At 44.2% G+C, this 22,182-nt stretch overlaps 1 protein-coding gene across 1 annotated transcript; it reads left to right on the forward strand.

Annotated features, from left to right (window-relative positions):
* Positions 1-7,219: 7,219 nt before the first annotated feature.
* On the forward strand, positions 7,220-7,747 carry DUXA (double homeobox A; the record flags this gene model as incomplete). The annotated part of the gene is made up of 1 exon (XM_081140618.1): positions 7,220-7,747. One exon carries the CDS (start codon positions 7,220-7,222, stop codon positions 7,745-7,747), a length of 528 nt encoding a protein of 175 aa, XP_080996744.1.
* Between the last annotated feature and the right edge of the window lie 14,435 nt (positions 7,748-22,182).

Raw genomic sequence — 22,182 nt, forward strand, 5'->3', positions numbered from 1 at the left:
GGAACTCTCTGTACTCTCTTTGCAAGTTTTCTGTAAATCTAAGATTATTCCAAAATACATTTTAAAGAAATCTTTTAATGACATCTTGACTATTTCTCACCTCCTTTGGTGGGGAAGTGGGAAACAGCTGCCTGACAGTGTGATAAGTATTATTGTCTCCAGTCACCTGTGAGAAAATAAAGATTCTGACTCATTAACCTTTCACAGATCTGCAGCTAGTAACAAACTGGAGGTAAGTTTTGATCCCAAATCCAACAGATTCCAAAGCCTTTTGCCACCACACCGTTACTGGGAAGACGAGGAGACCTCGTTTCTTGTCTTCTTGAAGGAAAGATTTTAATCAAGAGACAAAATGTAGCTAAGTAAGTAAGAATTTATTGGCCACAGCAAAACTATACTTAGGACAGAGAAACAAGGGCATAAATGAAGTAACAGGAGAGCCTAGGCTGGGCTGCTTTGGCTCACTGAGAAGTCAGAGAAAATGGGGCCTTGGAGACAGGTTCAGGGGGTTAGCCCAGGACTAGCTGATTGCCCATTGCTCTCCTGGTTGCAAGTCTTGTGGGGTCCCTTAGAGGAGAGAAGGGGGAAGGAAATGGCACGGGTGTGCTCCCCTAGGGGAGAGCATGCACTGGATCCTTTATCCTTAGCATATTTATCTCTCTCTTGCAGGTGGAAATCTTAGTGGAGGTCTCAGGGAAGGATCTCAGCAGAATATTCATCAGCTTTCCAGGCCCGCTCTTTCAGGGTCGTGGTCTGATTGGTCTGAGCCAGGGCAGGGGGGCTTCATTAGTCATTGCAGCTGGTCCTGAGGTAGCCACAGTGTCACTTGTCCGCTTTCGCTGCTTTTTTGGGTCTGGGGCTGAAATACAATTGAAGCCTAGATGTTATCTTTAGGGAGGAAATGCTCGGGGGTCCAAACCGCATTACCAGTGATATGCTAGGGGAGATTAGGTTACCCTGGGGATGAGGTTCTTGTTTCCCCAGTTTTGCCCATTGCTAGGCATCCAGGGCTTCCTGCACTGGTGAGTTTCTGTACCTGGCCCATCATCCTTGCTCTGCTCATGTCTGTCTAACTGCTATAACAACCCCACAAGATTTAGCAAGAAATGTAAAACTGCTTTCTCATTCATCTAAAATGTATTCTTCCTACAATGTCTACACTGGAATTTCCATATATCAGTATCATGCTGCATTTATTTGATGTTAGAGGGTGGCATATTTATGGAAACAAATTAAAGAGAAGGTTCTTGATTCTCCTTACATTTCACTACTGGAGTGTCCAAGAAGAAAGTAATTCTGAAATAAACCAGCAATGCCAAGTATGTTCCACAGGACATTCATGCAAAGATGTTCCTTGGGGGAGGAAAAAAGGCACTTTTTTGGTGAAATGAGTTTGAGAAATTCAACATACTAACCCCATTAGGATATAAATAGTGAACATTATTTAGTAAAGGCTCTGAAAAGTCCTGCAACCAAAACTCTGTTTAACTCTGATTCCCCTAAAAAAAATCCTTCCTGGCGCTCTCCCTCTCTGGAGCACGCTGACGCCTTTTCCATCCCCCTCTACTTCCCACCAGGTGTGTTACCTTTACCTTTCTCTTTTTCTCCTAAACTCTAGGCCCCCCACCTTTTTTTTTTTTTTTGGCCTCTGTAACTTGTTTCCTGAACCCATTTCTTCTAGGCTCACTTCTTTTACCTCTGTGACTTTCTAAATAAACTTTTGTTTATATAAAAACATTCTTCTTTACATTTAAGTGATTGCTAATTTTAATGCTATGCCGTGTTTCTCTAAGTGTGGTCCATGACAGATATACAGTAGTATTGCCCAGGATACAGGCTAACAATGCACATTTTGGGGCCCTGCCCAACCTCAGATCAATCGGATACAATCTCTGGGGAGGGCTTGGAAATATGCCCATTTAACTAGCTCCCCAAGTAATTCTATATACATTCAAGCATGAAAAAACAGTTGGCATCTTTCAATTCTTTATCCACACTTGCACGTGCTCTCCTACAGCTGCTGCCAAGAGCTCTCAGCATTGATCACTTCACTTTGATGTAGCTTTATGGGCAGCCTTGAACTCCAGGTTGTTAGGGGGAGCAAGAGTTTCTAGATTAGAAATGTAAATAATATCAGTCACAGGGGTTAGAAATTACAGATCACTTTTAAATGTAAATAGACTCAATTCCTTTATTTTCACCTTCCATTGTTTTGGTTGGCTCCTCTGAGAGTTGAATGTACCTGACCTTCCTCCACAGGCAGCAGGAAGCTTTCAGCGCTTAACAATGCCACCGGTGACGTAAATGTTTTCCTCCTGTCTCTCCCCTTTCCTTTTCCTTCCTCTTTTGTTTCTTTTTTTCCTCTCTAGTATGAAAATGCTAGGAAGTGATATACTAAAATGTTAACGGTGGTTGTCTTTAGTCAACGGGGATGTGAACAGGTGATTTTCTTCCCCTCCCCACCCCCACTTTGTATTTTCAGGTTTGCCAATGTTCAGTCAGTCAGTAAACTTAAAACCGTAAATATGAGAATGGAGAAATCCGTTGGGGAGAACACCCCAAACCACTGACTACTTTAAAAAGAAGGAGAGTAATATGAGACATTATATCTCTCTGTTTCTTCACTGTTAGGTATACTTTTTGAAAATAGTATAAAAACATAAAAACTGTTTCTCTAGGTTTGTTTGTTTTCCTTCTGCCCTGCTTTTTTCTTTTTCTTGCTGATCCTATCTTGTCCCACCAACTGTGAATTCTGTGTTAGGGAAGCAGCTGATGACATTGCTGGAATGAAAGAGCCACTGTATGGCCCTGCTATGGAAGTACAAACCACACTGCGTTTCTGTATGGTCTCTTTCTCCTGGAGGGCTGAGACTCCTCTTTATAATTCCACTGCTATTTTTAACATCCCTACAGGCTTAGGAGAAAGCCAGACCCTGAATCTTTGAGCTGGTCACAAGTTTTCTAAATCTCTGTTTCCCCTGGAGCAAATAATAGAGTTGAAGAGATCACCTACAGTTTCGAAAGTGGTCTTGGATAATAATTTTTTTCCACTCTTAAAGAAGCCAGACCTCTTAGTTATTAAAAGGCCATAAGGAAAGCAGGAAAACACGTGCATACTGGGGAAGGATCTTACAGCCATTTGTGTCCTCTGAGCATGAATGAAGAGAGCCCAGACAGTGACGGCCCAGCACATCCGGCAAAGGGAAAAGAAACTGTAGGCCCAGGCACTCCAGGCACTCAGGACCCGGGCCAAGTGGCCTTGATAATTTCCCACATGACTCTAGAGACTAATTTTTCAGTCTGTGCTTGAACCCGGCTATAATTGGGCACTGAGCACAGAGGGAGAAGCTAAATCAGCCCCTGGAGAAGGTACCGCTGGGCCTGCTGGGTGCCCTTGAGCTGCTCTTGAGAAATTATACCCAAGAATTGAAAACCTCGGCAGCTACCTTGGCTGCGCCCTTCTCACTAATAGGGAAATTAAGTTGAGATCCACATGCAGTGCTCATTTGTAGGTATATGGGGATTATTTTAGCTATCTCGAGTCTGGGTTTTTCTTAGAAGTGTAAAACCCTTATTTAAATATATTAAACTAGTACTAACAGCAGAATTCCCTTGACTCTTCAGAAAAATGGGAAAATAATTTTAGGCATTTTCACCACGATAAATGGCTATGGAGGTACATTCACATTTGTTGTTGTTATCACTACTGTTTGGGGGCTCACCCTTTTATAAAGTTACTAAGGGTAGACTTCGACCACATTTGCTCTAAACTTTCTTTTGATTTGGAGTTACTCTTACATTAGAGACTAAATGTAGGTTAGTGGCTAAGATTTCAGTGAGACTCAGAGAATAAGGAGTTTGTGTTTTTTTTAATTGATTTTTAGAGAGAGAGAGAAAGGGAGAGAGAGAAACATTGGTGTGACATCCGTGGGCTGCCTTCTGCCCTCACCGGTAATCAAACCGGCAACCTTTTGGTGCACAGCAACGCTCGGCCAACCGAGCAACACCGGCCAGGGCGGGAAGAAGTTTTAATCAGGGTTTTAGGTTGATAGGAATATTTTAACTTGAATTGCCCAGTATACATATAAACCAAAAGAAAATAAATTTGGAAACTCATTATGTGCTACATTTACACATAAGAAAAAAACCTACCTGAGACCAGATTCTCTAATCAATAGAAGCCTGTATGCTGACTTTTTCCAATTAAGAAAGCTTAAAAAAAAAAAAAAAAAAAGATCGCCTAGTGAACACTCCAGTGAGTGTTCTAATGAATGACCATTGAGGTCACTGGAGGAGACAAGCATGAATAACAAGTGGTCAGTATTTTAGTATGGTATTAACAGGCCTGCTGCGTCCTTCCACCGTTGAAATAGGTGGTTTCTAGGCACCTAGGGGTTGAGTGTGTCTAGGATGAGCTCCATGATTGGCTCTGCTCAGGGCAGCTGAGCGAGTAGGAGGGAAAGCCATACCTCCTGGGGAGTCGGGGGCAGAGCAGCACCTGGGGTCCACCAGGAGCATCTCATCTCCACAGAAGACAGAGGCTGATCTATTCTCTGTTTTTTTCTTTCTTCACTAATTTTGACCTCTGTTATTACAGTTTTGTTCTCTCTCCATCTGCACTCCAACCCTTCCTAGCTACTCACTAAGCAAAAACAACAACAGTGCAGTGCCTTAAGTCCTAAGTTGGGGTGTTGGCTTAGTTCTAAAGGGCTAGAGTCTAGGGCTAGCTCTTGTCTTGTTTCTATATGATTAGAGAACTAAAAGGCAAGTTTAGTAAATTTACTCTCTTTTTCTAAGTTTTTTTCAAAATGGTTACCAAACCCTTTGGGCTTAGTTTTGAATATATGTGTGTGTGTGTGTGTGTGTGTGTGTGTGTATGTACATGTAAACTTTAGAGAGAGAGAGAGAGAGAAACATTGACTTGTTGCTCCATCCACTCATGGTTGATTATTTTTTTTAATTGATTTTTTAGAGAGAGAAGAGCGAGAGAAGTAGAAACATCGATTTGTTTTTCCACTTATTTATGCATTCATTGGCTGCTTCTTGTATAAGCCCTGACCAGGGGTCGAACCCACAGCCCTGGCACATTGGGAGGATGCTCCAACCAGCTGAACTACCTGACCAGGGCTGGCTTAGTTTTGTTAACAGACTTTATCTAGAACCTTGTTCTTTCCAGCGTTGACTCCTGGAAATTAATGAAATGAACAGAGAAATACGTGTTCCATTGATTCAGGATCTGTGGTGTCATCACAAAAACCCAGGAAAAACTCACAAGAATCTCTGGGGTAACTTTGAAGGGCTTAGAAAAATCATTACCTAGTATTAGGCCTAAAAAATTCTCTGAGGTAGGTACTATTGCTCCCCGTCTGAAATTCCAGGGAAATAAGGCCCAAGGATTGAGGCGATTGTCTAAGGCGATTGACAACAGAAAGTAGCAGAGCCAAGAGTGAACGCAGGTCTTTGATTATTAGTGCTGGACTATTTCTACCATTACCACCAATCACCACCAGGTTTTTCAACACATAGTACATGTGGCAGAAACCCATCGGTTTTCTTTTCTTTTTAAATGACTTAACCTTTGAATCAGTCAATCTCTTGCACTCTTTTGCTTTGTATTTCATACCATCCTGTCCTCAAAGAGGGAGAATACTTATTTTTTTCCACTAGGCTTTGTATCCAAGCACCAAAATGAAGTGCTTAAGGATAGTTATTTTGATTTGAACAAGAAAACTCTGTGGCCATTTTGGGTGAGAGTGTGCTTTGTCAGCATAGAGAAATGGAGAGAATCAGGCAACCAAAAGTAAAATGAGAGAGTGAACAGTTTCCAGAATTTCCTACCTCTCTCCTTCTTCAAGAATTGCTAATCACCACTGCTTATAACCATAATAGAAACAAGAAATGTTACTTACAAAAAAAAAAAAAAAAAAAGCCAAATTTAAAAGAATCTCACTTCTATTCTTTAAAGTCCCCCCTAAATCCAGTTTCTGGGATAAAAATCATTAAGCAACTCCCCCTCCTTCCACCCAATTTCTAATCCTACTTTTGTCATTGAAATGGGTAGAGTCAAATTTTAGCCATGGTAATTATAGTTCTATAATTTCCTGTGCAACGTTTAAAACATTTTGCAATAAACAGAAAGTCAACCTCAAATAGTTAGGTATCAAAATCTCAGGAAATACCCTAATCCCATCACTTCATTACCTCAGTTCTGCCTGATACTTATCTGTCATATTTCCGAGGGAGATGTTCAACCAGTAAGTGTCAATGCTAATAGCTCAAGCTTTACCTCTAAAACTGAGAATTTTCTAATCATGGAAGCCTTTAACTTTCTACCCATTGATCCCAGACTTTTGACAAATGCCCCTTTGTAATTGAAAACTGTCATTGCTACTTGGAAAATAATGTCCACAATATTGTTCACAGCTACTAGAAATTTTTAGAGGGATTATTTTAGTTTATCTAACAATGCATGAACACCTAGTATCACCAGGAACCAATCAGGGCCTATTAGGTAACATTTCAGGGGCAGCAACCCTAGTGAACTTACCAGAAGGTGGTTAGAGCCTGGGCAAATAAAGAGTTGATCCTGTTTCCCTGCTGTGGCCTAACGACTATTCCCTAGACAAAATAAACAGGGTCTCATTCCCACTTGGATTATTATTATTATTTCATTTGAGGGGTTGTATAATGAATGCAAGAAAGGACTTGGATTTCTGCTCCTGGACCTTATGGATTTGGGAATTTAGTATCCATTCTCTGAAGTTCATATCTATGAGTATGTAAACAGTATTAGGTATTTTCTTATTTTTCTTGTCCACAAAGTATTGAGACAGGTTAGTAAGGCAGGACAAGTGGAATAGGGAAACTGAGACATAATTAATAAATGGCTAAGCAGTCTACAGCCATCTAGTAAATTGCAAAAAACTATCTTCCCTAACCAAGGACATTTAGGAATAAATGGTTTACATGTCTCCTCCCCAACCAGAGAATAGCTTAAATCACCACAGTCAGGGAGATAGATAGCAGAAATCTAATTAGCAGCATTTGCTAACCACACCCAAGGACAGATGAAGTGAAGGAAATAAATCTCATCTTGGTGTAGCTGCATAAAGCTGATGCATATTCTATTGAGATCCTTCCCTAAAATGTCCCCTAAACTCCCAGCCTTAAAAAACCCTCAGCCACTCCTGGTTGAAGGTTGAGACTTCTCTCTTCCAACATGGCTCAAGACAGCTCTCCCAGCACAATGAATCTTAGGCGAAGCCGCACCCGCATCAAATTCACACAAGATCAATTGAAAATCCTCATCGAAGCCTTCAACCAAGAACCTTACCCAGGTTACAATACCAGGCAAAAGCTTGCTTTGGAAATGGACATTGAAGAGTCCAGAATCCAGACTTGGTTTCAGAATCGAAGAGCTAGGCACAGAGTCCAGAGAAGATCAGAACCTGAGGACTTAAAATCAAGCCGAGACCAAGATTATGACCAAGATCGGCCTGTGGAGAAGACTCCGAGCAGAGAAGGCAGGCGGCGGCGAATCAGCTACACTTCCTCCCAATTACACACCCTCATCTCGGCATTTAAGAACAACCCATATCCTGGGATTGATTCCAGAGAGCACCTTGCTAAGGAAGTTGGGATTCCAGAGTCAAGAATCCAAATTTGGTTTCAAAATCGAAGATCTAAATTCTACGTCCAGAGGGAAAAAGAACCTGATGAGCCTTCAGAACAGGAACAAGACCTCTGACACGAGAGAACTGAAGGTACAGAAACTGTGCACAATGGCACCAACCTCCTTAGAACTGTTTTCTTTTTCCAGATGGGCCAAGAGACAAATCACTGTGTTTGATGTCATCGGCCTGGGCTCCGAAGCTCTCTCACTCTCCCTGGGAACATTGCCGTTCTAATCACACCTTCCGCTTCTCCAGGAGCTGAACCTGCTTTCTGAAGACGGTAAACGGGACTTCAGGAGGTCGACAGATGCAAGGCACCACACAGCCCTGCCCTCGGAGCCCAGCTCCACAGCTCTGCAGATGCCGAGGACCATGAAAATAAACTTGTCCCAGGTGAACCCCTTGAACCTGTCCCCAAGGCCCCCTTTTCTCCGACTTCTTAGTGAGCCAAAGCAGCCTCAGCTAGGCTCGTTTTGTTATCAGTGGGGTGTCCTCTGTGTCGCCAGCTTTAATAAACGTACTCTCAAAATAACCTGACTCACCTAGCCGGCATGGCTCAGTAGTTGAGCATCAACTTATGATCCAGGAGATCTCGGTTTGATTCCCGGTCAGAGCATATGCCCGGGTTTCTGGCTTGATCCTCAGCAGGGGGCGTGCAGGAGGCAGCGATCAATGACTCTCCTCATTGATGTTTCTATCTCTCTCTTCCTCTCCCCTCCTCTCTCTCTGAAATCAATAAAAATATATTTAAAAAAAAAATAACCTGGACTCATGTTGTGAAATCTTTCCTGAACGGAGTCAAGTACTCACACTACCAGCTGGCCTGAGGCAGACCCACTCCTGGCCAGTCCCCTTTTTAGAAACAGCCACACCCATTTAGTTACATGTTGTCCACCCAATTTTATGCTATAATGGCAGAATCAAGTGGTTGGACAGAGAACCTATTGCCCACAAGCCTAAAATTTTACTATCTGTCCCTTTATAGACAGTCTGCTGAGCAGAGCTTTGTTGCACGAAGTGTGGTCTGTAGATCAGGAGCAAGGAGTATCATCTGGGAATTTGTTAGAAAGGGACAATCTCAGACTCCATCCAAGACCTGCTGAATCCAGTTCTTTATTTCAGCAACATCTCAAATGATTTGTATGTACATTCTGTCGTAGGCGGTGGGAAGCAGCACTGGGTGTTAGGCCTGTGGGGGTCACTGGACCTGGGTTCAGCAACCTCAATACTTGGGTTCTGGCTAGGAAAGAATTCAGAGCCAAGACCCAAACAGCAAGAGAACATTTACTTGCTAAGTCACAGAGGTGGAAAAGTAATTCCTAAAAGAAATGGACTTAGGGAACAAGTTATAGGGGCAAAGGAAGGGCCCTTGGAGCTTTGGAGTGAGGAAGCTAATTGTAAAGTGCCTGGGGGACGGGGGTGGGGTGGGGGTGGGGTGAAAAAAGGAGAGGGAAAGGCACAGGGTGGGTGTGCCCCCTGGAGGGAGAGCCCTAGGTCCTCAGTCCTAATGGTTTTAAGCATGGAGATCTTAGGGGAGGTCCCAGGGAAAGATCTTATTATAATGTTCAGCAGTTTTCCAGGTGTGTCCTTTCAGGGTTGTCCTGTCCACTGATTGATTGGTCAGCACCAGGGTGGGGGCCATCATTCAATGCAGCTGGTCCTGAGGTCAGCAATGGGTTGTTTTGCTGCTCTTTTTGGCCTGGAGCTGAAATACAACTGAGGCCTAGATATTAGCTCTAGGGAAGAAAAGTTAGGGGGTCCAAACCTCATGACCAGTGATATGCTAGGGGAGGAAAGGCCTCCCTGGGGGTGAGGTCCCACCCTACAATTATCCTTTGCTAGGCATCCAGGGCTTTCCATCCTGGTGACTTTTTGTACCTGGCCATTGTCCTTGCTCTGTACATGTCTGTCTAACTGCCTATCACAATTCAAGTATAAGAAGCATTGTTACTCTATTGTACTGCTTTGGCTAAAGTATTGGAGGAGGGAAAGTCTAGCAACTAGGACACTGGGTGGCTTGAAGATTAGGAAAGAGAGTGGGGAAGGGACAGGGTCCACAGACATTTAAAGAATGTCTGCCATTTAAGCTCACGCATTCCTGCCCCAGGCCTGTGGGATTCCTGCATATAAATCTACTGAGAATAGGAAGCCCTATGCACATTAACATAAATCTGCATTGCTTACTATTAGTTTTGCCGGGGCATTTTGAGTAAAGCTGGTCAATAGGAGGATAATCAAATTAGCCGGTATGCAACTCCATCTCCAGCCTGCATTTGGGGCTTGTAGACAGGAAAGGGCTTTCTGACCAGCAGAAGCACACACTCTCCTGGAGGGTGGTCTGTAGCACTGCTGTAGGGAAGCTTGAGAGAGCAGCTGAATTTTTTTGCAAATGCCAGCTTAGTTGTAAGGTGGTGTAGCCTGAAGTCGTCCTTCAACAGATACTTGGCAAGGAATGTGCCATTTGACCACTTTCCTTTTTATTCCTTTGTCAGATTCAAGAGTTTATGACTCTAGTATGAAACTGCACTGGAGTTTACAATGTCACTCTTTTTTTTTTTTTAAATATATCTTTATTGATTTCAGAGACAGGAAAGGAGAGGGAGAGAGGGAGATAGAGAAACATCAATGATGAGAGAGTCATTGATCGGCTGCCTCCTGCACACCCCCTACTGGGGATCGAGCCCACAACCCGGGCATGTGCCCTGACTGGGAATCGAACCGTGATCTCCTGGATCATAGGCCGATGTTCAACTGCTGAGCAACATAGGTCGGGCCAAAATGAAATGTATTTTAATAAACACTTGCCTTTATAATTATTCAAAGTGTGTGTGTATAAATTGTCCTGTATTTAAGGACAATTTTGCATTTGCTCACTGAGTGGAGAATGTGCTAGGCCCCAAGATATATAGGTAAATAAGACAGAACAAAAGGATCTGAATTCAAGAAGTTGACAGTCTAAAATAAAGTAACCCCCCCCACAAACAACAAAATAAAGAAACAAAGCAAAACAAAACAAAAAAGAAGTTGACAATCTAAAGGGAAGATAGACATATAAAATAACAAACAACAAAACATTTTGGACCAGCATAGAGATTATATACATATATATATCTTTCTCAGCATTTCCAGTAAGAGTCATTTGCTCCATTCTCTGTGCTGGTCCAAAATGTTTATTATTATTATTATTATTATTATTATTATTATTATTATATATAACTTATTTTAAAATATTTTATTTAAAAATATTTATTTACTTATATACATATATTTTTAACTTTTTATTATGGAAAGTTCAAACATGCAAAAGTAGAAGGAATGGGAAAATAATCTAATTCTTTCCCCTCCCCTAAATTCCCATGTACTGATCCATCAGATGCAACTGTTAACCTGTGGCACCAGTCTTCTTTCACCTCGTGACCACCTACTTACCCCTTCTCCTACAGAAGTATTTTGAAGCACATGCCAGTAATTATAACATTTTGTGGAAAAGTGATGTTTCTTTGAGTGAGGTTTTGAAGGATGCCTAGGAGTTCACTGCACTGAAAAGAGAATAGGGAGCCTTCAAGTGGAGGGACAGGCCTTAGCACCCCCAGGGAGGCAGGAAAGTGGAAGTCATAGTCCACATGGGGTCTGGCTTGAGGGAAGAATTTTACAGATATTTGTGGGAAATAAGGTTGAAAGGAGAGTTAAGCTAGAATGTAAGTTTTATGAGGGCAAGACCATACTTGCATTTTTCATCCTTGGATGAAATCCCTTGGATCCCTAAGTGCCTGGTGGAGAGTAGAGCTCAAAGGCTGTGGAAATAATAAATAAGTGAAGGTGGGGGTAAAACCATGGCAACCTTAGCATGCTAGGGTCTTGTACTTTATTTGGGGGCTATTGAAGCAGTTTATTATAATTTATTGGAGAGGGGGATTGTTCGTGATTAAATGGTATTTGTGGAAGATGGACTTAAACAGAAATAAATATATTATGTCATAAGTTCGCCAACTTCCACGTGGGGATTGGTCCTGAAGGGCTTCAGCAACAACCATCTGACCTAATGCAGCCCCTCACAGCTGAGCCTGCAGAATCACGAACCTCACCCAAACATTTTTCAAACTTTTAAAGTCATGATAACTTCTGACTTTTAAAAACCTATTTCATAGCATCAACCTCAGGATAAAATAGTGAAATAAAACACAAAAAATATTTTAAAGTACTGTATCAATGTAACACACAGCAATATTTCCACAAGCTATTTTAATGTATAAACTATGATTGCTTTGTATAATTTGATTTCCTATTACTTCAAGGGAGCCAGGATAACATATCCTCCAAGCAGGCCCTCCAGGGATTGCGGAGAGGGGGCTTCCAGAGGTGTCCCCAGCCTGTTCTCGGCTTGCAGGTTGGAGTCTGATTTCTCTGTGCTCAGCCCGCTTCATAGCAATTTGAGGTTGTGTAAGAGAGCAGGATACAAAGTGCACAGGTAATGCTACAGTTTGCGTTGATTTGGTCTGTTACACATTTTATCTGGAAATTGCTTAGTCAGTGGAATGAGGGTAAATTGGAAGATGAGTGAACGAGTGAGTGATTGAGTGAGGGGAGGCTGAGCAGAGGTGGAAAAGGGGTGGGACTAGCAGTGTTTAGATTGCCAAGGATTGTGCACTGAGGTCAAAAGTGGCTGTGAATACCACAGGCTAACTGGGGGTGTCTGATTCCAAATTCCATGCAAGCTAGGATGACTGTGATCTGGCTCAGGGCTTTTATTTGGCAGCTCCTGCAGGAGACCCCAGCATTTTAGAGCAGCAGTTCTCATACCTCAAGATACATACTCAATACTTGGAGGTCAGGGGAAAACAGATTGATGGGCCTCAGAGTTTCTTTTTTTTCTTTTCTTACCCAAGGGTATTTTTTCCATTACTTTTCAGAGAGAGTGGAAGGGAGAAAGAGAGAGGAACATCCATGTGAGAGAGACACATCCATTGTTTGCCTTCCGCTGCACATGACCTGGGCTGGGAATTAAGCCTGCAACCGAGGTGTGACATGTCCTTGGCTGAAATTGAACCTGGGACCCTTCAGTCCGCGGGCCCATGCTCTAACCACTGAGAAAAACCGCCTGGGGCTGGGCCTCAGAGTTTGATTCTGTTGGTTTGAGTGAGGCTGGATAATTTGCATTTTATGAATTTCAAAGCGATGAACATTCTACTGGTCCCTGGGCCACATTTTGAGAACCATTGCCTGAATGTGATGACCGGTTAGCAAATCATTTCTTGGAGATCAGACTCAGAAACCTAGCAGCTTGCTCACAGTCACAAAGCATGCCTCAGGGCCAGTTCTACACACTCCCAAGCCTCTGCAGGCCCTGAACCCTGCCAGTCTTCAAAAGTCATTTCCCAAGAGGTTATTTCCCAGTCATTTTGCACTGTTACAAGTTTCCCAGTTAGTTTGTGTGCATGTCGAGGACAATAGTTCGATAAATATGTTTTTAGCTATAATAATCTTTATAAACTAAGAATGCTGCCACAGAGACTAGGATGATTTGAAAGGACTCATACCTGTAAAGGGAAAATTAGGCCACTCTCCTAGTTGTGTTACTGTTTGGAAGCGGGTGGTTGAATTCTGTGGGCTCCAGCGGAATCCTAGTTGTAGTTAATCTCCTCATTACGTAACCAGCCCCTTTTTTTCTGGCTCCCTGGGTGTTACTGTTTTCCCCTCTGCTCACCCTAATATACACACTGGTTTATAATCCCTGGAAAACTTGTGGAAACAGAGCAGTTTGGGAACAGAGCAGCAGGAGTCAGACGAGGCATGATGAGAAAGCAGGCTTTCAGCCAAGGAAGTCCTTCATCGCAGTGGAAATGCCTGCCTTTGAACTGAGCTGCCTCCGGACCCCACAGGCGCGCAGTGCTGGGACGGAGCAGGGCCAGGACCCCAGCGAGGAGCCCAGCTCTGTGCAGCGCGCATAACCCAGTCTCCTGTTCCGCTTAAATGGATCCTTGAGTGAGTCCATTTTCTTTGTGTATCTGTGTGTTTTACTTAACCATTTCGCTGTAAGTTCCCTGATGACATATGAGCAAATGATTCTAAGTACAGCTTTGCTGTGTCATATACGTTCATTTTGTTCATTTGTTCAGCCTCAGCTATTCGCTCACTAACCATTGATTCAGTGTCTGGTGCCATACTTGGCGTTAGAGCTACAAAGGTGAATAGATTGTAGTTTCAGACCAGCAGTGGCTTTCCAGGAATGCGTGGAGACAAGACAGGGGAGCAGATCGTTCCAGCAAAGAGGTGAGTATTGAAATAGAGGCATGTACAATGACTGATAGAACAAGGAGGGCCCAGAGAAGTTCCCCAGAGGAGGTGACAATGGACCTGAGACTTGGGGGTTGAGGAGAGACACTCTAATCTAGGCCAAAGTACTAATACATGTAAAGGCAAGGAAATCAGAGAGAGAATGACTTACTCAGCAGGGCTGCCTTGTAGGGTGTGGCCAGGGAGAGGCTGCAGATGGGACTGGAAAGGTAAACAAAGACATCAAATAAAGCAATTGCACCTGTAACCAGATATACCAGCTTTGGTCCTGGATAATATCACTTGGAATAGATTGGTTAACTAGAAAGTAGGGAAACTTCAGGAAGTGTGCAATGACTAATTGTGGAGCTTTTAGCATTATTAATTTTAACCTTAAAGGCAATTGCTTTTGTTTATAGTGAAACTGAGCACAAGTACTGTATTCAGTTAAATTTGTGTTAGAAAGAGCAACGTAGGTGATCTAAAGCTCAATACTCCATAGGATGGTGATAGATAGACTCTACTATCTTATTTCAGTCATACTGATGGAATATCATGACTATAATAAGAAAAAAGACAGGAATCTTATCGAAAGGATTTGTTCCCATGCACAAAGCAATGTGGAGACATGCAATGGGACTGATTTGTTGGATTATCACTGTTAAAAAGTTGCCGTATTTTTCAAATATGTGTTTACAGTCTTAAATATCTAGAGAAAGAGTGATGTTCTAATTGAATTTGTCTTTTCTTCTGCATTTTTAGTATAGTGTCTCAGGCCATTCAAATTGCTATAATAGAATACCATAGCCTGGATGGCTTATAAACAGCACTTATTCATCACAGTTCTGTAGGCTGGGAATTCCAAGATCAAGATGCTGGCTGATTTGGTGTCTAGTGCAAGTCCTCTTCCCTGTGTAGACAGCTCTCATGTCACTGTGGCCCCACATGGCAAAGGAGCTCTCTGGGGTCTCTTTTATAAGGGCATTAATACCATTCATTGGCTATTTTCTCATGACCTAATCACTTCCCAAATACCTTCCCACTGGGGATTAAGTTTTAGCATATGCATTTTGGGGAGACACAAATATTCAGTCTATAGCAATATGTAAATCAATTTTAATCAAAGCACAGTTCTTCTCTGATATGTGACTATCAGATTTTTCTTAGACACATAGAGTTACAACATTCAGAAGGATTTATGTCTAATACAAGAGAAAGGGAGAGGAGAAAGCCTTGGGGAGGAGAGAAGATTCTGGTTGTTGGTGAAGGCTTAGAGAGACACCAGTCTTTCTTTTTTTTTACATTTTATATTTAATTAATTAATTAATTAAATTTTTTCCATCACCATTTATCCCCTCTATGCCCTCTTCCACCTCTACCCTACCCCCACCCCTGCCATCACCACGCTGTGAGAGAACAGTATTTCATTCATATTAATTTACTTACTTAGATTTTGAGACATTTATCAAGCCCTACAATGTGACATGTGAAGCTTGATAAGGAGACAGAGATGAAGGGCCTGATTCCTGCCCCCAAAAACCTCAAAACCTGGGTAATGAGAAGTTATAATGAAGTGTGATAAGCAATTTTACAGAAGTCACTTCAGAGTGTCACAGAGATACAAATAAACAGTATCCAATTCAATTTTGGGGAAAGAGTATACAAAGGGTTGGGAGATAAAAAAAATGTATCCAAGAGAAGATGTGGAACTTGACTTAGGTCTTCTTAAAAATTATCTTAAAAATTGTGTTAGGAAATATTTCAAACATTAAAAAGTAAAGAAAATAAAATGACACCCATGTGACTATCATCCAGATTTAACAGATGGTAATACGGGTGTCATATTATTTTCTGTACTTTCCAATGTTTGCAATGTTTGATAAAACAGGACTTTGATCCCACACCCTGGCAAGTTCTTTTGCAATTAGATGCTATAAATGTTTTGGGGGTGACACCCCTGATGTATAAACTCTAAATCTTAGTAAACCTTTTGGATCTGCAGCTTCATCTGGCCATCCCTCCAGTCCCCCGCAGTGTGCAGGACAGGAATCTGAGGCATCCTTTTTGTAATCCAGGAACCAGAGGCACAGAGAAAGTGAGGTAATAGGAATAAATCCTGTAAGAGCACATAATTTTATTAAAAACTCTATCTTTGTCATTTCTTCTTCAGAAGAACCGTAATAAGTAGGTAGTAGCTTCTTGGTATGAAAAACCCACCAGGGGTATTTTTTTCTCATAAAAGAAATCATAATAGTGAACATTTATAGCACTTATAGCTTACAAGGGGTTCACATGCATTTTAGAACAGAGGCCTCGCAAAGCTGTGAGATGGATATAATAATGCTCATTTTAGGGACTGAGCCTCAAGGAGACCTTGTGACTTGCCTGCCAGTGCACCAGCACCGTGTGGCAGATTTCTAGTCCTGAAGCCCCGTTCATCTCACTATCCCGCGTTGCCAGATCTCCACCAACTGGTGCCCAGTGCATATTCTCCAAGACCGATGGGAGGGAGGCTTGGGTGTCTGTGGCTCTGCTCTCCCTTCTAGTTCTGGGGCTGTAAGGCCTATGCGTTGTAAGCGAACAGGAAGGCCTGTTTGGCTCAGCAGGTTTGCTCACACACAGCCTGCAAGCACTGCGTCCTGACCTGGGCTCGTCAGCTATTTCTCTCACTCCCATGGTTGCATTTTTTTTCAGTCCATTTTCTTTGTTGCTGCTTCTCTTCAGTTTATGGCCCTGTAGTTGTCAGTGCTTTTGCCAACCTTTCTGCCAAATTCCTCGTACCAGCAGTTGGCCTAGGATACCTAATCCTATCTTTAGCACCTGCCAGAAAAAGCTGCCATATCACAGTGGAAAGTGTGGCTTCCTGAGCTGCCTCCTGGCAAAGGGCTCTTGCTTGTCCAGCTTTGGACTGGCCCCAAGGTCGGTGGATTCCAGAAGAGGTGATGAAGGGCTGTGACAAATGCCTGCCCTGGCAGACGGAGCAGGCACTGGCTAGCTTGAGAGTGTGGTGCGCAGCGGCTGTCCTAAGAAGGGACTTCTGTGCCCTCAGATGATGACTGCACCTGCACTGAGCCACCTGTTGAGTGAGGCCTTCAAAAGCACCAGCATCTTTGGGGATTTTCATTTCTAATCCACTGGCAGTTGGAACCACCAGGCCACTGAAAGAATCTAAGTGGGATCTGAAAGAATGAGCTACCATCTTGAGAGGCACCTGATGGAGAAGTCTGGGCCTACAGAAGGCTGCAGACATGGATTCAAGGGTTGGCTCTGGTGCTGGGATGTTCTTGGATTCTACAGAAAACTCTGACTCAGTCTGGCTTAAACAAAAGGGAAATTTATTCTCTTTCATAACCACAGGAGGGTGAGCTCCAGGCCCTGAGTGATCAATGCTTCAGGGATGTCTCCAAGGACATAGGATTTTTCTGTCTCCACATCCCTGCCATCCTCAATGGTGGTGTCATTCTTTTTTTTTTTCTTCCCTTTTTTATTTCATTAATAAAATTTTACAGGTTTTGGGTATAAATTCTATAACACATCATCTGTATATTGTATTGTGTATTCACCACCCCAAATTAAGTCTCCTTCCATCACCGTTTATCCCCCCATATGCTCTTCTATTCCCCCCCCCCTTTCCCTCTGGTAATCACCATACTGTTGTATCTATGACTTGTTTTTACTTTTTTTTTGCTTAATCCCTTCACCTTTTCCACCCAGCCCTGCACCCCCAATGTAGGTGTCATTCTAACCCCAATCCTGCAAATTCCCCCTCATGATTCCAAGATGATTCCTAAGGCTGCCAGGCAATCAGAGCCACAGGCTTCCCTGTCATTACTCGTAGGTGGACACCTCTCCCAAACAGGGACTATAACTCCTCCGCTTCAGTCTGATCAGCCCAACTTCGGTTTCCAGCCTACCACTCCTGGACCAATGTTGGTGGCCATGGGAATGTCATGTTGATGGGCTCAGACCTACTTTGTCCAGCATAGAAACTACTAGCCACATGTGGCCACTGGGCACTTGAAAGGTATCTAGTTTGAATTAAGATACGTTCTAAGTGTAAAATACTCGCTAGACTCCAGAAACTTCTCTCTTTCCCTTCCTCTCACACAGACAAGTAAAATATCTCTTTAATGTTCTTCACATTGATTGCACGTTGAAATGATAAACTTTTGGGTATATTTAGTCGAATAAAATGTATTACTAAAATTAATTTTCACTGTTTCTTTTTACTTTTCAAATGTGGTTGCTAGAAAATTTAAATTTACACATGCAACTCCCCTTTATATTTCTGTTGGGTTATACTGAATCAGACCAATCAGGGTCTACTTCCAGAGCTGAAGATGAACAGATACCTGAATGAAATCATGGTTCTTTCAGAAGGAGGAATCGTTTCTTTTTGAAATAATAATACATAATTTTTCTTTGAAATATTTAAAAGAGATGATGGATGAAGGCAAACAATGTGGGGCCATACATTCACTGGGAACTATTTATGTGAAAATGTGCTGTGCTAAATGCTGTGGGGGAAATTGCTGACTGAGTGGGACGATATGTAGGCATGTGAGTGGTGCTGTTAATAAAGGCTGTAGGATTTCAGACTGGAGGGAGAGTTTCTGTCTTGTGTGACAATAGAATGCCAGTTTGATCTGGGCCTTGAAAGTAGATAGGGTTTCAAGAAAAGAAATCAAATGCCAAGAGTTGGTTTGGAAGGCATTCTAGGTGGAGGGAAAAGCACAGGGAAAATGCTGAGGCAGGAAAGTGTAAACTGGAGTTTTAGTTTAGTGGAAGCTGAGGGTTAGAGGAAAAGAAGACTGGGTGACACTGCTAAAGGCCTTATGCGGCCACTGGGGTGAATCCTAGTAGCAGCTTTATTCTGGGATGGCTGATGGCAACATTTATTAAAGAGCTGTGGACAGCAGTAAAACACATCCTTAAGTACTTTAGCAAATGAGTTTAATTAAGGCAGTTCACACATCTGCGTCCTTAGGAAGTGTTCACAGCCTGGTTAGTCAGCATAGTTTAGTGCTTTGGTGCATGGGCCCTCGCAGTAGACTGTCTAAGTTCTAATCCTGGGTGGCAATCCCATCTGTGCAATTTTTAGAGGTAAGATTTTGGGCAATTTTCTTCACCTTCCTTTGCCTTAGGTTCCCTACCTGTAAAATGGGAATGGTAACACTATACTCACTTCATAGGGTTGTTAGGAGGATTAAATGAGTGAATACATGGAAAGTTCTTAGAATGCACCGTGTATGCACATAGTACGTGCCATGATTTTGTTAAAAAAATTGTTCGGTCCTGGCCAGTTTGGCTCAGTGATTAGAGCATCGGCCCACAGACTGAAGGGTCCTGGGTTCCATTCCAGCCAACGACATGCACCTAGGTTGCTGGCTCGATCCTGGCCCCGGCTGGGGTGAGTGCAGGAGGCAACCAATAGATGTGTCTTCCTCACATTGATGTTTCTCTCTCTCGCTGCATCTCTCTCCCTTCCACTCTCTCTGAAAGGCAATGAAAAAAATCTCCTCCGGTGAGGATTTAAAAACAAAATTGTTTGGCTATTGCTGACTACACACAGCTAGGCAGCTAGAATGCTATTGTAAAAAAATTCTCTATATTTTTTCAAAATCTGTATAAATGTAAGTAATAACTATATATATATAAAGGTAATACACAGAGAGGATCCCTTGAGAAGAAATACCATTGTCAGGTCAGCTGGCACAGCGAGGCTAGTTCCACATCCCATGCAACCTGTACTAACCCACTTTGCTGATGTCCACAGAAATTGTTGCAGCGTTTACAAATAGATCTCCAAGTACCTAACAAAAGTGGGGCAAAATACACTAACTAGTTCTAAGTATTCCTAATAAAATAGGATATTTTTCAAAATGTAGTGCTGAATTGGCTTTATTTTCTTTGTGAAATACACCCACCTGCTTCCCTCCCTCCCTTCCTCCCTCCCTCCTGCCCTCCCTCCCTCTTTCACTGGATGAGTTCAAGGACTAAAGAATGTTTTCTGAATTTAGATAAATTGCCCCCCCCCCCCAAGGTGACACAATATACTAGCATCCTGGCTTACCCCAGACAGGTGTAATTACTAATATCATTCCTTTGCCTCTTAAAAAGTCTTGGTTTGGATGGTAAGGTCATCCCATCTATGGGAAAAGGAGGGGCACTTGCATGTGCTAGTGTATCAGGGGTTGGGGGTGTTAGCGTCTGGAGGGGTAGTGTGTTCTCGGAGGTGGGGAGAGAGATTTAGAGGGGCAGCTTTTGAGTCTGGATGGCATTCTGGGCTTTTGGGCTGGCAGGAAGCTGTCCTGGGCAGGGAGCCCGGGGGCGCGGAGTCCGGGGTGAGGCGCGCTGGCCAGCGCGGGTTGGACGCCTAGGCGGTGCCCCCCTTTCTGCACAGGGAACATCCCCAGAACCCGGGCAGGACCCGCAGGGCTGCGTGGGCTGCACTCGGATGCGACCCCCGGAAACTCCCGGGCAGCTGGGGGTGACCGGGTCGGGGTGACCTGCTGGGGGTGGCCCTGGGGCCCCCGCCTGCCTTGGGGACATTGGTGGGGGTGGCCGGCCACATTCGGAGCAGGCCTGCCCCGGCCAGGATGCCTTTTCATCCTACGCTCCCGCAAAGCACGCCAACGACAAAGCCAGGGCATTAAACATTCTATCGATTTCCCAGTCCTGGCTGCAGCGGCTGTATTCCTCGAGAGGCAGAGTCCGGGACAGGGATCCCGAGCTCCGCTCATTCTGTGGGAGACGCTGCATTTTCCAGACCCGGTCTTCCGACCGCCGGGCCCCAGCCAACGCCGTCCAGAGCCTCCTTCTGCCGAAAAGGTCGGACGCCTGCCCCGCGCGGCCCCAGCCGGCCTCGTCCGGCTTCGGCGGACCCCGCGCCCGCGGCCGGGAGCGAAGGGCCGCCGCGGGGCGTTTCCTCGGGGCAGGGCCCGGGCGGGCCTCCGGGCGGGTTGGCGGGCAGAGGGGGCTGGGCGCCCCCCGCGCCCGCAGGGGCTCGGCCTCTGCCGACGAGGCCGGGTCCCCCGGCACCTGTGGGCTTTACAGAATTATCATAATTACACTGTAATCTTAAAAGCTAGTTCCGCACTTTAGGTTAAAAACCAAGAAATGAGGGTAAGAAATAGTCACTTTTTAATTTTTTTATTTTTAGGGGCCCGGCCGCGGCGGTGCGGGCGGCCCCACCCTCCCGGGCGCGCGCGGTGGGGACGCGGCGGGGCGCGGGGCGGCCCGGACCGTCTGCTGTTCACCGCCCCGCCCGCCGCGGGCCCGTCTCCCTCGCGCAGTCCCCGGGGGGCGCGGGCCTGCGCTCCCAGCACCTTCTCTCCCGGGAGAGGCAGCTGGTGTCCCATGTTCTGATTCACAGTCAGCTGGATGTGAGTCAACCCCCCGCTTCCGGAGCGCGGGGAAGGTCCGCGCCGCCCGCGGGGGGGGAGGGGGGGCGGGGGGGAGGGGGGTGCCCGCCGCGCGGGGCGCCGCCCGGGCCCAGCCCCGCAGGGTTTCCTCGGTGCCCAGGGGAACCGATCCTCGCGCTGTGCGTGCTTTTCAGGGCAGTGACGCTGCGGTGTCTCCACGCTTCTGAAGAAAGAGCTGGGGGTGGCGGTGAGCGCTTTAATATCAGTTCTTTAAAAAAATAGTTTTAAAATATAAAACCCTTAGAATGGAAACGATGGACGTGATACTGGGGTAAGGCAGTAGAGAGAAAGAGCAGAGCTGAAGGGCACCCTCCGCCGGTGTCTGACTTTTGGCAAGTGAATATGGGTCATTTGGCATGGCCCGCGAGCTGACGGGAATATCAACAAGGGCCACTTTGTAGGCCACAGAAGCCACTTCATGGCCAGGCCGAGGTGTAACGCTTGAAGCTGCAGGGTGGGGCACCCCTGCCTAGCCAGTGCCGGAGACCCTGGGTTGGGGGCTCACCCTGAGGTTTTGTACTTTTTTTTAAAAAACAATGTATTTTTTTCTGATTTAAAAATACCCAATTTTTATTTTTGAAAATAAATAAGAAAGCACAAAGAAGAAAAAAAATGTAATGACCGATTGCCCCACTATCCAGAAATAATTCCTGTTAACATTTTGGTGTATATATTCAGTTTTTCCCCTTATGCATATTTTATTTAAAAAGTGGAATCACTATACTCAAGATAATTGAAAACATATACCCGCACCAAAACACCTGTAAATGAAGGTTCATAGCGGCGTTATTCATAACTACCGAAAAGAAAAC

The sequence above is a fragment of the Miniopterus schreibersii genome (assembly GCF_964146895.1).
Source record: "Miniopterus schreibersii genome assembly, chromosome: 6".
Lineage (NCBI taxonomy): Eukaryota > Metazoa > Chordata > Mammalia > Chiroptera > Miniopteridae > Miniopterus > Miniopterus schreibersii.